This window comes from Ahaetulla prasina, chromosome 13 (genome assembly GCF_028640845.1).
Source record: "Ahaetulla prasina isolate Xishuangbanna chromosome 13, ASM2864084v1, whole genome shotgun sequence".
NCBI classification, from domain to species: domain Eukaryota; kingdom Metazoa; phylum Chordata; class Lepidosauria; order Squamata; family Colubridae; genus Ahaetulla; species Ahaetulla prasina.
Window position 1 is genome coordinate 20,943,920 of NC_080551.1, and position 12,189 is coordinate 20,956,108.

Consider the following 12,189-nt stretch of genomic DNA (forward strand, 5'->3'; position numbering starts at 1 on the left):
CTTCAGCTGGGAGACACAGGCTGTCTCCACCCACCCAAAAGTGCGACAGCGACTCCGGAAGTTCGATTTTAAATGTAGTTTCCCCAAATATGCATGTGGTGTGTAGAATAGAAAGAGGAATGAAAGAGACCGTGAAAAAGTTCACTCCTGGTAGAGTAGGGAAGAAAATTCAGGGTGTGATTCTGATACATAGTCATTTCCACACTGGCGTCCCTGAACTTTCTGTATAATTCTTCCTTATCAGGATGGAAATGAAATATCAGATTGGCTCTATCTATCTATCTATCTATCTATCTATCTATCTATCTATCTATCTATCTATCTATCATTATCTATATCTATCTATCTGTCTGTCTATCATCTATCTATCTCTCTATCATCTGTATCTATCTATGATGGAAATTAAATATTAGATTTCTTTCTTTCTTTCTCTCCCTCCCTTCCTCCCTTCCTCCCTTCCTTCCTTCCTTCCTTCCTTCCTTCCTTTCTTTCTTCCTTATTTCTTTCTTTTTTTCTCTCTCTCTCCCTTTCTTTTTTCCTTCCTTCTCTTTCTTTCTTTCTCTTTCTCTCCTTCCTTCCTTCCTTCCTTCCTTCCTTCCTTCCTTCCTTCCTTCCTTCCTCCTCCTCCCTCCTCCCTCCCTCCCTCCCTCCCTCCCTCCCTCCCTCCTCTCAACAAATGACACTGCGCAGCTCACAATCTGGGCTATCAATTGACAATGTCAGAATAGGAGAGATGTTATAATGGAGATGAGCCCATCCCAGTCTTTCCTCCGTTTCTGCTTTCCTTCAGGTAGTCGATCTGCTGGTGGCCATGTGCCGGGCAGCTTTGGAATCCCCACGCAAGAGTATCATCTTTGAGCCTTACCCATCTGTTGTGGATCCCAGTGACCCCAAGACCCTTGCCTTCAACCCCAAGGTTGGTGCGATTCTTGGGCAGACAGCCTTCTTACCTGCGATGGGATTTACAATCGCCAATAACATTCGCACTAATGAATCCAGTGTCTCCATTATAGAAGCCACTTGCTTGTTGCTTTATTTTTTAGCCGGAGCAGCGTCTCCTGACTTTGGCAGTTTTAAGATGAGTGGACCGATTCCTAAAATTGAAATCACAGATGGCTGGATTTCAACTCCCAGAATTCCCCACCCATGCTGGCTGGGGAATTCTAGGAGTTGAAGTCCACATATCGGGTGTGGTGATTAGAGTGCAGCACTGCAGGCTACTTAATTTGGCAGTCTCACCAGGTTCAAGGTTGACTCATCTTTCCATCCTTCCGAGGTGGGTAAAATGAGGACCCAGATTGTTGGGGGCAATTGGCTGACTCTGTCAACCATTTAGAGAGGGCTGTGAAGCAGTATATAAGTCTTAATGCTATTGATAGTGCCCTCCCTCCCTCCCTTCCTTTCCAGTGGTTAGAATGCAGTATTGCAGGCCAACTGCCCACAGTCAGGAGTTCAAGCCTCACCAGGCTCAAGGTTGACTCAGTCTTCCATCCTTCCAAAGTGGGTAAAATGATGATCCAGATTGTTGGGGGCGATAGGATGACTCTGTAAACTACTTAGAGGGGGCTATAAAGCCCTGTGAAGCAGTATATAAGTCTAAGTGCTATTGCTATCTTAACGCTGTCACCAATGAGAAGCATTGACCTGGGATCCTTGCCGAGAGCCCCTGGTCAGCAACAGGAACTTTGTAGCCTATCAGCAGTTCAACCAGTTGAACCAGAATCCGTGTGACCTTTGGTACTCAGAGCTTTCTTGCTATGGGCAAATAACGTAAGGGTGTTTTATTTGTGGTTTTTTGATCCGTATCTCTTTCATTGACCTATAGAAAAAGAATTACGAGAGGTTGCAGAAGGCCCTGGACAGCGTCATGTCAATCCGTGAAATGACTCAAGTAGGCATTTGCACTTTATATCTGGTTTAGATTAAGCCCATCTCTCGTCAGTATGGAGCTCTGATGTTGGTGGGATGCGTAGAAGTTGTGCGAAGGAAAGCAGGGGTCTCCAACCTTGGCAACTTTTAAGACTTGTGGACTTCAACTCCCAGAATTCCTCAGCCAGCTTTGCTTTGCTTTGCTGGCTGAGGAACTCTGGGAGTTGAAGTCCACAAGTCTTAAAAGTTGCCAAGGTTGGAGACCCCTGAACTAGAGCACACCAAACCCCCTGTATGTGTCGATGTAGGTTTGTACATAACGCATTCCTGTGCAGAGTTGTGAAATCAGTACGTAGGCTCCTTCAGAGTGACGGCAGGGAGCCATGGCATCCCTCTGATTTGGCTGCCTTCGTTTTTTCCCCCTAGGGTTCTTACCTGGAGATCAAGAAGCAAATGGACAAGTTAGATCCTTTGGCCCATCCCCTCCTACAGTGGTAAGTAAGCAGATCATAACTGTGGTGCAGAGGCTGCTGGGAAGCCAAGTAAGAGTAAGGCATGAGCTTGGGCTTGGGATAGTAAGCGGAGTTATCTCTGCGGTGTGTCAGTGTTTCAATTAATGCCACCCATAGAATGTAAAACTCCAAGGCAGGCAATTCCCCCCAAAGAATGGTTTTATTGGATACATCATATTGGCACAACTGGTGAAAGCCGACTCTGAAAGTTTCCGCGGCTTTCACTTAATTCAAAGTAAGAGTCCCCCCCCCCAAGTCACTGGTCACGCTGTCCAATCAAGGTGCTGGTCGGTTGCTTGGTTACTTCGCTCTTCCTCTGGCCAGCCACCTATGAGAGCATCCTTGGGTCCCACAGGAAAACTTTTATTGTTTTGGCTACAAGACCCCATCTAGCTATTGCCCCCTCCAGTGGTGGGTTTCAAAATTTTTTACTACTGGTTCTGTGGGCGAGGCTTTGTGGGCATGGCATGGCCTGGTGGGTGTGGCAGGGGAAGGATATTGTAAAATCTCCATTCCCACCCCACTCCAGGGGAAGGATAATGTATAAAATCCCCATTTCCTCCCGATCAGCTGGGACTTGGGAGGCAGAGAATAAATGGGGGCGGGGCCAATCAGGATTTTTTACTTCCGGTTCTCTGAACTACTCAAAATTTTCGCAACCGGTTCTCCAGAACTGGTTCTGACCCACTACCTCTGCCCCCCTCCCTCTGTTGTGTGGCAACCGTGAAGCCTCCAAGATGGCCTCAGCCAGGTTCACTTCAGGGTTGACCCGGTGGTTGCAGTCCTTAAGCACCTCCATATTGAAACGTCTCCCACTAGACCAGGGGCGGGCAGCTACGGCCCCTTTAAGACCCACTGTCGTGTCCCACCCCCACTCCGACGAACGAGTCAAGGAAGTCCATAACAAACTTGGCAACGAAGCCTCTGCAGCTTTCCAAGTGCCTTTGAGGTTTATCAGGGCAGGCAGGAGTCCAAGTTGTGACTTCAGCGATAGGGTCCGATATCAGCAAACTAGATAAGACTTTGCTTGACTCAAGGTTGGAATGCCAAAAGCAGGTCCTTTATATAGGCTGTGGGGTGTGGCTCCATGACTCAGCATTTATCCAGGCCTGCCCCACCCTTCCTTCTGCTGGCGTGCCTCTCAGATCTCCGGAAGCGAGGGTCCACCTACTCTGAATTGTCTTCAGCTGGATCTGCTGTCAGCGTCTGGGAAAGGGAGGGGTCAGAGGGAGTAGGCCCGGGTAATTCCATCACCTGGCTGGCTTCCTGCTCTGAAGGCTGAGCCAAAGGAACACACGCTGTATGAGTGAGGTTTATTGGGCTTCTCCTTTCACTCCTTGAATCCTCTCCGGGCATGGGGCCAGGGCCGGGGGCTGGAGTCATGACAGGCCGTTCATCTTCATTATCAGACTCGGAGTCTGATAAAAGGCCTGGTTGGAGATGGGAGGGGCCGGCTGAGGAGAGGAGGGAGGACGAGTCACAACACCCACGCTGGCTCAGGAATTCTGGGAGTTGAAGTCCTAAAAATGGGCTTAGTTGCCCACCCCTGCAGTCGATCTTGGTTTGACTTCAGGACATTTGAGGTTCGAATGGGTGCCACAGATTTATCACGGGGGCTGGTTGGCCAAATAAACGAGCTCCTCCTCGCAGGGAGATAAATTTTCCACACTCTTTGTCAGGCATCCTCTGCTAAATTGGCCTTGGTGGAAGAATGTTTTTCCGGGAGCCTAGACTGGCGTTCTCTGGATTGCGTTGATTAAATGATCTGTAGCCTTTCCCCCCAGTCTGACTGACTTTCTCTCTGCCCTTCCTAGGATCATTTCCAGCAACAGATCTCACATTGTCAAGCTACCTCTCAGCAGGGTATGTCACCAGCCTCCATTCTTTCGCTTGTAGTCACCCCGCTCAAGGCCGAGCACGGGAGCAGCGGAGCATCCCGTAACCAGGGATGGGCTTCAGAAATTATAGCAAGGGATTCTCTGCCTGGTTGCTGGGTGGGCGTGGCTATGGTGGGCGTGGCCTAGTAGGCCTCCTGCACCTCCAGCGGGGGTAGGTGGGGAGGGGGTGTTTTTGTCCTCCCCAGGCTCCGGAGGCTTTCCTTGAGCCTCCGGGAGGGTGAAAACGGCTTCGCCAGGCTCCGGAGGCCCTCTGGAGGCTGGAAACAGGCCTATTTCCGGTCTTCCCAAACTTCCGGTAGGCCTGTTTTCCGCCCTTCCCGAACCTCCGCGTGCGGCCTGCACTTACCTGCATCCAAAATGGGCCACGTGGGGACTCCTGGGAGGCGTGGGGCAGGGCGGGCAGGGTGGGGCCAGCCAGGAGTGGGATTTGGGGATTCTCCGAACTGCACAGAATCTTAGCTAGAGGTTCTCCCGAACCCCCAGCAACCCAGCCCTGCCCGTAACTCAGTAGTAAACAGCAGGTTTTGCATGCAGCCGGTCCCGCGTTCCTTTCCTATCTTTTCCCGTTAAAAGGAGGTGGCAAGCCACCACTCACCTGGCAACCAACTCACCTGGCTCCCTAAACCTCCACACCTCTTAAAGGCTGCGAAGTTAGGCCCCCTTAAGCTGTCCTCCTGTAACCACTTCCCTGGGAGTGACCCCCATCCCCCCCCCCCACCGCTTTGGAATTAGCACCCTTACAACGTGCAGTAAGTGTGCCAGTATCGATGGCTTTTGTTAATTGAGTTTCTTTGGGAAGCGTCTGGGATCCTTCCAAACGATTTGTTATTTTTATTGGCTAATTATCGCTTAACTTATGGCTAGCCTTTTTTTTGTCCCAGAGCTACTCGACAAAAAGAACAGCACAGTCGCACTGCCGTTTCTAAGTAAGAGTCTAAGGACGTATCGGGTACCCCCTTGCAGCCCTGCGTTACGAGCCAGAAATAACGTACCGTTTGTAAAAAAAAGACTTCTAAAATGCTCATTAAAGCCTTTTTTTAAAAAAAAAAAACCTAGGAAAAGGCAGGCTGTTAAATCAGAATTGGAGGTTTGTCGGCAGAAACTACCTTGCATGATGGTCCTTCTTTTTCTTTCTCTCTCTCTCTCTCTCTCTCTTTCTTTCTCTCTCTCTGCTGTTTTGCCCTTCTTCCCCCCCCCTTCTCCTTTTCACGTGGGTCCGTTTCCCTTGGTAGCAGCTGAAATTTATGCACACCTCACACCAATTTCTCCTGCTGAGCAGTCCTCCTGCGAAGGAGGCTCGCTTCCGGACAGCCAAGAAACTATACGGCAGCACCTTCGCCTTTCAGTAAGTCTCCAGGCTCCGTTTCCCTGTCTCTCCCAGTCCCTCTCCCAGTCTGATCAGGATGAGAAGGGGTGATTCGCGGTGCTTTATCAAGAAAGGGTTCAGGCTTTCCTTTTCTCTTTTTCCCTTCCTTCTTCCCTTTCCCTTCCTTCTTCTATTCTCCTCTGCTCTCCTCTGCTCTTCTCTTCTCTCCTCTGCTCTGCTGTCCTCTCTCTCCTCTCCTCTCTTCTCCTCCTTTCCTTTTCCTTCCTTCCTTCCTCCCTCCCTCCCTTCCTTCCCTTCCCTTCCTTCCTTCTTCTCTTCTCCTCTGCCCTTCTCTCCTCTGCTCTGCTCTCTCCTCTCCTCTTCTCCTTTCCCTTCGCTTCCCTTCCCTCCCCTCCCCATTTCCCTTTTCTTGCCTTTTTTCTCTTTCTTTTCTTCTTTTTTTCTCTTCTCTCTCCCCCTCCCTCCTCATTTTTTTGCCTTTCCTTCGGGAAGCAGTGGTTTTTGCGAAGCAATTTCTGCAGATTTGCTTAGCCTATATTGATGCTCACATGATTCTCTGTGGCGGCAGACAGGGCTGGCGAGTGACGAATTTCCTTCTCTTCCCCCCCCCCTTCTCCCCCCCCCTAGTGGCTCTCACATTGAGAATTGGCATTCCATTCTGCGCAATGGGCTGGTCAACGCATCCTACACCAAATTGCAGGTAAGGGACTGTGGTTGGGCTCTTGACATTCTCAGCGGGACAGCTCGAATCACAGGAGGCTGTGGGCTTCCTGGGCTAACAAACCCCCCTCACCCATCCCAGCTGATAATCATGGCCAGCCAGCTTCATATAGGATCCCTTCCTGTCCAATTGACTACAGGCAGCTCTGGATGTCTGCCCCCAGTCCTGCCCCCGTGATACTCCTGCCCCCCCCACTTCCCAAGATTTTCTCGGAGCGACCATTTGAACACTGACCTCTCCCTCCCAGCCGCTCTTCAGCCAGCTCTTCAGCAGTCTGAGTCCCCTGGAAAAGCATAAGGGCTCGGTGTGCTGGGCTGCAGCCAGCTTCAATCCCCTCGGTGCCCTTGTAAAATAGCCTCGTGTGACTCAATGCAACAGGGCCTTGTGCCAGTCCTGGAGGCTGGCGTGACTTAGCAACTCAGCGTGGATGAACTGCAGTGCACCCCTAACGGCATTTCTTGGAGGAAATGCTTTGCACTTTGTACCTTTTGGTTGTGTCCATTGAAATAAACACACCTGCACACACTCCGAACACTGTTCTTCCATACTAAGTGTTTTATGGCCTTAAAAATCCGATTTTATTTCTGCTTACCCTTTCTTCTGAGGAATTCAAGAGGACTCTGTCCTTAAAAATACCATGTTTTCCCCAAAATAAGACCCTGTCTTATATTTTTTTGAACCCCAAAATAAGCGCTTGGCCTTATTTTCGGGGAAGTCTTATTATTTTGGGGCGCGTGGAGCAAGACGGGGCTCCTCTTGCTATCTTATCTGATTTCCAGCTCCGTCTCCCTAACCCTAACTAGAGGAAATGACGGAGACTGGCTGCGCATGCATTTAAATATTTTCGGGGAGGGCTTATTTTCAGGGGAGGGGCTTATTTTAGCGCATGCGCTCAAAGGCCTGATTGGGCTTATTATCTGAGGAGGTCTTATTTTCAGGGAAACATAATAATAATAAGTAGTAATAATAAGTAATAATAATTTTAAATAGTTCCTTGCAGCAACTAGCCCTCCTCTTTAAATCACAGAATCAGCTCTGCAGTTGAGGGGGAATTTCCTTTGATTTTGAGCCTAACAGTGAATAGCTGCAGCTGACATTTAGGGGGGAGGTTGGGGGGACGACACATGATACTGTGTTTCTAAAAGGAGACCTGGAAAGACCAAGCAATTCTGGGGGGGGGGGGTCCAAGAACCGATTCTTGACTTGACTATTTTAAAAAAGGGGACAGAGTGAAGAAGGGAATACTAGGGGAAAGAGGCCATTTCAGCAGCCCCCCCCCTCCCCTAAAGGTTTTTAAACTCTTTTCTTTCCCACACATACTTCCCCCTGCAGAAAACCCTCTTGTCTAATTGGAAGAGCTGAATGCTCTATCATCAAGCAGGTTGAAGCAACAACCTTAACATGGTTATACGCTGAGAGGTTAGCAGCAGCCTTGCAGGAGAGCCCCTCCCCGCATCTCCCCATGCTGTCTCCAGGAGGGATGGGCTGGGATGCACCATCCCATGGCCCCCCCGCATGGAAGGTTGACTCAGCTGCAGCCAGCTTCTCTACATAAGGTAGTCTGGGGGAAGACCCCCTCCCCCGCCCCGCGTCTGAAGATCTGTTCAGGGATTGGCTTCTGTACAGAATGGAACTTACTAGCCATAGTAGGAGACTCGGCCGCCAGGCTGGAAAAACACCAATGTTTCTAGATAATTCCCGAGAGAGACACCACCGCCAGTTTCTCAGGGCCCCAGACCGTCCTGTGTCCTATCCCCTAGCCCAGGGGTGTCAAACTCAAGGCCCGCGGGCCGAATCCAGCCTGCGATGTGGTCGGATCCGGCCCGCGGGCTCTACTGTCTTGGTCTACCCAATATGAAGACGAAACACGCCAGCAGTTTGGGGAGTGGCATCTAGCTGGCCACACCTGCCCAGTCAGCCATGCCCCCCCCGGCTTCCCCCCCCCGAGGGCCACCACAGCCCTGATGCGGCCCTCCATGAAATTGAGTTTGACACCCCTGCCCTAGCCTGTTTCGTTTTTGTTTTGTTTTTTCTGGCTCACATTGGTGTTTTTCTGCAAGCTGCATGGAGCAGCCTATGGCAAAGGCATCTATCTGAGCCCCATCTCCAGTATTTCCTTTGGATACTCAGGTAAGCGGCTCTTCCCGTCGTCCCTCCATCTGTCAGTGCACCTCATGTCCTGCACATGCGCTTGCCTTGCATCTAAGAGCCGCTCTCACCCTCCCCTTCCCTCCCCCCAACCCCCTGTGTTCTTCATCCACATGCTCCGAGGGTGGGGAAGGGACCATTCACTCCACCCATCTGGGTTGATTCCTTTGGCGGACATCACGAGCATCTCGAACTGGGATCGGCAGCCGGCACTAACCTTGGCCCTGTCTTCTCCTCCCCCCCTTTTTGGGGTGGAGAGCCTGACCGAGGGCCCCTTCTCCTTCTGAGAAGCTTCTCCTGCCCTTGGGAATGATTTCCCTCCGTTGCGTCCAGAGGAGGTTGCGTACGCGCGGAGCAGGTTGCTCGCTTGAGGCCATCGGAATGGGTGGATTCTGCCGTCCCGTCGCAATGGGTTGTCACGAAGTTTGGGTAGGCTTCAGATCCTTTAGCAACAAGTTCACTGCCCCGTTGCTGGGTGGGTGTGGCCATGGTGGGCGTGGCCTAGTCGGCCTCCTGCACCGCAGTGGTGTGGAGGTGTTTTTTGGTCTCCCCAGGCTCCGGAGGCTTTCCTGGAGCCTCCAGGAGGGCGAAAACTGCTTTCCCCCGGGGTCCAGAGGCCCTCCTCCTATTTCCAGACTTCCGGAATCTCTGGTAGGCACGTTTTTTTGCCCTCCCAGACCTTCCGTGTGGCCCTGCACTTACCTGGAATGATGAAGGGGCCGTGTGGAGATTCCGGGGAGGGGGAGGGGCGGAGTGGGAGAGGCGGGGTGGGGTGGGGAGGGCCAGCTAGGGGTTGCATTTGGGAGTTCGCTGAACCCCAGCGATCCTTGGCTGGAGGATCGCCCGAACACTGCTAAACCCTCAGGAACCCATCCCTGGATACGGTGTGCCTTGGCGGAAATCTTGTTTTAAGACTGTCAGGAAACATCCCAAGTAAACCAGGTGCACAGTTGGGACAAATGTGATCCCTGTCACCGTTGCATCATGCCCCTGGGGCCCGCCTTACCGGCACATTTGCCTCCAAGTCTCCACAGAGACTTACTTTTCAAGTGAGACATGGTTGGCCTTTAGCCCTCCGAGACGTCCTGCTTTTTAGCTGTTTCTATTCGGCTGCCTGCCAGGAGGTTCTCTCCAGCTTCCTGAGGTTGATGTCCTACAAATTGGTTGGGCCCCCACTCTCCCTTCTGTCTCCAACCGAGAGAAATACATTTTGGAATGCAGCTAACCAAACAAGACAGGAGGAGAAAGCTGGGGTTGAGTTCATGCTTCTTTGTTTTATCCTCTGATTATTATTATTATTTTTTTAACCTCCTCCTTCATCCAATCAGTTGGCTGGCTCTTTAAGCAGATGGATCAAAATGGAAAAACACTGAATATGACAGTGTCACAGAGTCCTTTTTTAATTATTTATTTTAATTTTTTTTAAAAAATGCACTTCATCCTCCAAAGAATGAAGATCTGTAGATAGATACCTCCCATTTTTTGTTTCACAGCAAAGATATGATGTAGTCCTGGAGTGAGAAGGTGAGGGGCAGCCATCCCAGTGGGTCTGTCACGGATCAAGGGGTTGCAGGCGGCACATTTTAAATTAGTTTTAAACCCCCCCCCCTTTTTTTTTGGGTAGCCGAATTTCATGTTATGTGAGCTCAGCTTTGTTGATTACTTTAAGGGCCAGTGTATTGGGCACTTCACTTCTCTTTAGAAGGCCAGATCCTGAAGAGGAAACTCAAATACTTTGGCCACCTAATGAGAAGGAAGGACTCGCTGGAGAAGAGCCTAATGATGGGAAGGATTGAGGGCAAAAGAAGAAGGGGACGACAGAGAACGAGGTGGCCGGATGGAGTCACTGAAGCAGTTGGTGTGAGCTTCAGTGGACTCGCGGAGGATGGTAGAGGGCAGGAAGGCCTGGAGGAACGTTGTCCATGGGGTCACGATGGGTCGGGCACAACTTTGCAACTAACAACAAAATTGGGCAAAGCCTGAACACGGGTTAATTCGGTAACCAGGTTACATAGACTTTATGAATGCGGACTTTTAAGGTCTATTCCTGAGTAGGAATTAAAGAAGGCAGTTGGGTACCAACCACCCACCAAATGAATGTTTAGACCTCGCCTGACAAATTAGTTGAGAATGAGATGAACCTGTTTCTTCTTGATGGCCATTGATGAAGTCTTTGTGTTCTGAAAACACCTTCGGAGTCTTTGTGGGGTACAGAATATATCCTTGAGGCTGGGTGGGGGTTTAGCTTTGCCGCGTGTTAGCTTTGAGCTCATTTTATTTTAATCGAAGGATGAAAAGAAAGGGCGGGGAAAAGCTTGTCAGGCAGCAAGGAATCTGTTGTGAAGCCAACAGGTGCTTGACCCACTGCTCTCTCGATATGTAGGATCTCTTTTGATCACGTTCGCTGTTTACATTACTCCACTCTCCACAAACCTTTGCATCAGTGACTTAAGAGCACCGCTCGCATGCAGGCTAGGAGATCAACCAAATCCTGGTGTCCCCCATGGCGGCTGCTTCTTACCTTCTTTATTGTCCATGCAGGGATGGGGAAAGGGCAGCACCGGATGCCCTCCAAGGATGAGCTGGTGCAGAGGTACAACCGAATGAACACGATTCCCCAGGTAACGGATTTCATGCACGGTGGTTATGCAGATCTTTAGATCTGCCATGGACCTTCCAGATTGGGTGTCAAAAGCTGATGTAGGAGGAGACCCAGCCGAGCCTGAAGGAGGGGGGTCAGCCGCGTCGTCGGTCCCTTCAGGCCCACAAAAGATCTAAGTCCGGTCCACCTTGAATTCCGTCAACTCTTTATCTACCGCCAATTTGCTTTGACCGTTAGTAGTTCAGATTCTTGTAGAGAACTTTTTAAGCTTGCAGTCAATCCTTGTATTCGTTTGAACTGCTTGGATTTCCTGATTTCCCACGCTCTCTCTTCATTGCATGTTTGTTATGATGCAGGGAGGGACATGCCCATTTCTTTTAGGGAGAGCACCCGTGGGGGCTCAGGAACAGAAACCAAGGATGGGGAAATTTGTGGCAAGGGCCAAGCAAGAGGGGGCTGGGGCTGGGCTGATTCTGGATCTCTGCTTTTGTCCCCAGACGCGATCCATCCAGTCCAGATTCCTGCAGAGTCGCAATCTGAACTGCATCGCACTTTGTGAAGGTGAGTTTGAAAAGCGAGCCTTCAGTTGACCTGTCCGGTTCACTCCTGTGAGATTTTACTCATCGTGCCCGTCCACTTCCTTTGTTTGTGCAAATGTTAATTGACGGATTATTCACAGAAAGAAAAGAGGTGGAAACACCTTATCTATGGAGATTTTCGGTCATTCAGGTCATGGTTGTCCCAAAGGAGCTTTTTCAGAAGGCAACTGGACTTTCTTTGTTTTTCCTTGAAGGAGGGCAGGATGGGGAAATTTTTGTGGCAAGGGATGAGTTTTGCTTCTCATCCAAGGAGCTTCTTCAGTTCTTTTCAAGGGAAAAACCAAGGAAGTCCAATTGCCTTTGGAAAAAGCACCTTTGGGACATCATGCAGGCTTTGCAGAGTTAATCTGAAGGCCCGATTACTCCTGCAGTTCATTTCAACATTGGCCAGGCTGATACCTGTTCTGACCCAGGCTTCCCCAAAAAGCACGAAATAGAATCCTGGTCCCGACAAAACTCCTTTTATTAAACAAACAGTGAATTCCTCTCATTCACCTTCAGCCAAGTCTTTCA

At 50.3% G+C, this 12,189-nt stretch overlaps 1 protein-coding gene across 5 annotated transcripts in view; it reads left to right on the forward strand.

The window, feature by feature from the left end:
• The window catches only part of PARP6 (poly(ADP-ribose) polymerase family member 6), a 32,578-nt gene that overhangs the window by 18,834 nt on the left and 1,555 nt on the right, over positions 1 to 12,189 (forward strand). For 2 of the 5 annotated variants that reach the window (XR_009152008.1, XR_009152006.1), the window contains exons 12-19: positions 791 to 916; positions 1,826 to 1,891; positions 2,296 to 2,363; positions 4,196 to 4,244; positions 5,512 to 5,624; positions 6,234 to 6,306; positions 11,017 to 11,096; positions 11,575 to 11,638. Coding sequence is in view for 1 of the 5 variants with exons in the window: in XM_058156230.1 (XP_058012213.1) it covers positions 791 to 916; positions 1,826 to 1,891; positions 2,296 to 2,363; positions 4,196 to 4,244; positions 5,512 to 5,624; positions 6,234 to 6,306; positions 8,388 to 8,457; positions 11,017 to 11,096; positions 11,575 to 11,638 (709 nt within the window). In the remaining 4 variants the exon portion in view is untranslated. Of the gene's footprint in view, positions 1 to 790; positions 917 to 1,825; positions 1,892 to 2,295; positions 2,364 to 4,195; positions 4,245 to 5,511; positions 5,625 to 6,233; positions 6,307 to 8,387; positions 8,458 to 11,016; positions 11,097 to 11,574; positions 11,639 to 12,189 lie in introns of all 5 variants that reach the window. The other 3 variants (XR_009152009.1, XR_009152007.1, XM_058156230.1) reach the window with 2 other exon arrangements.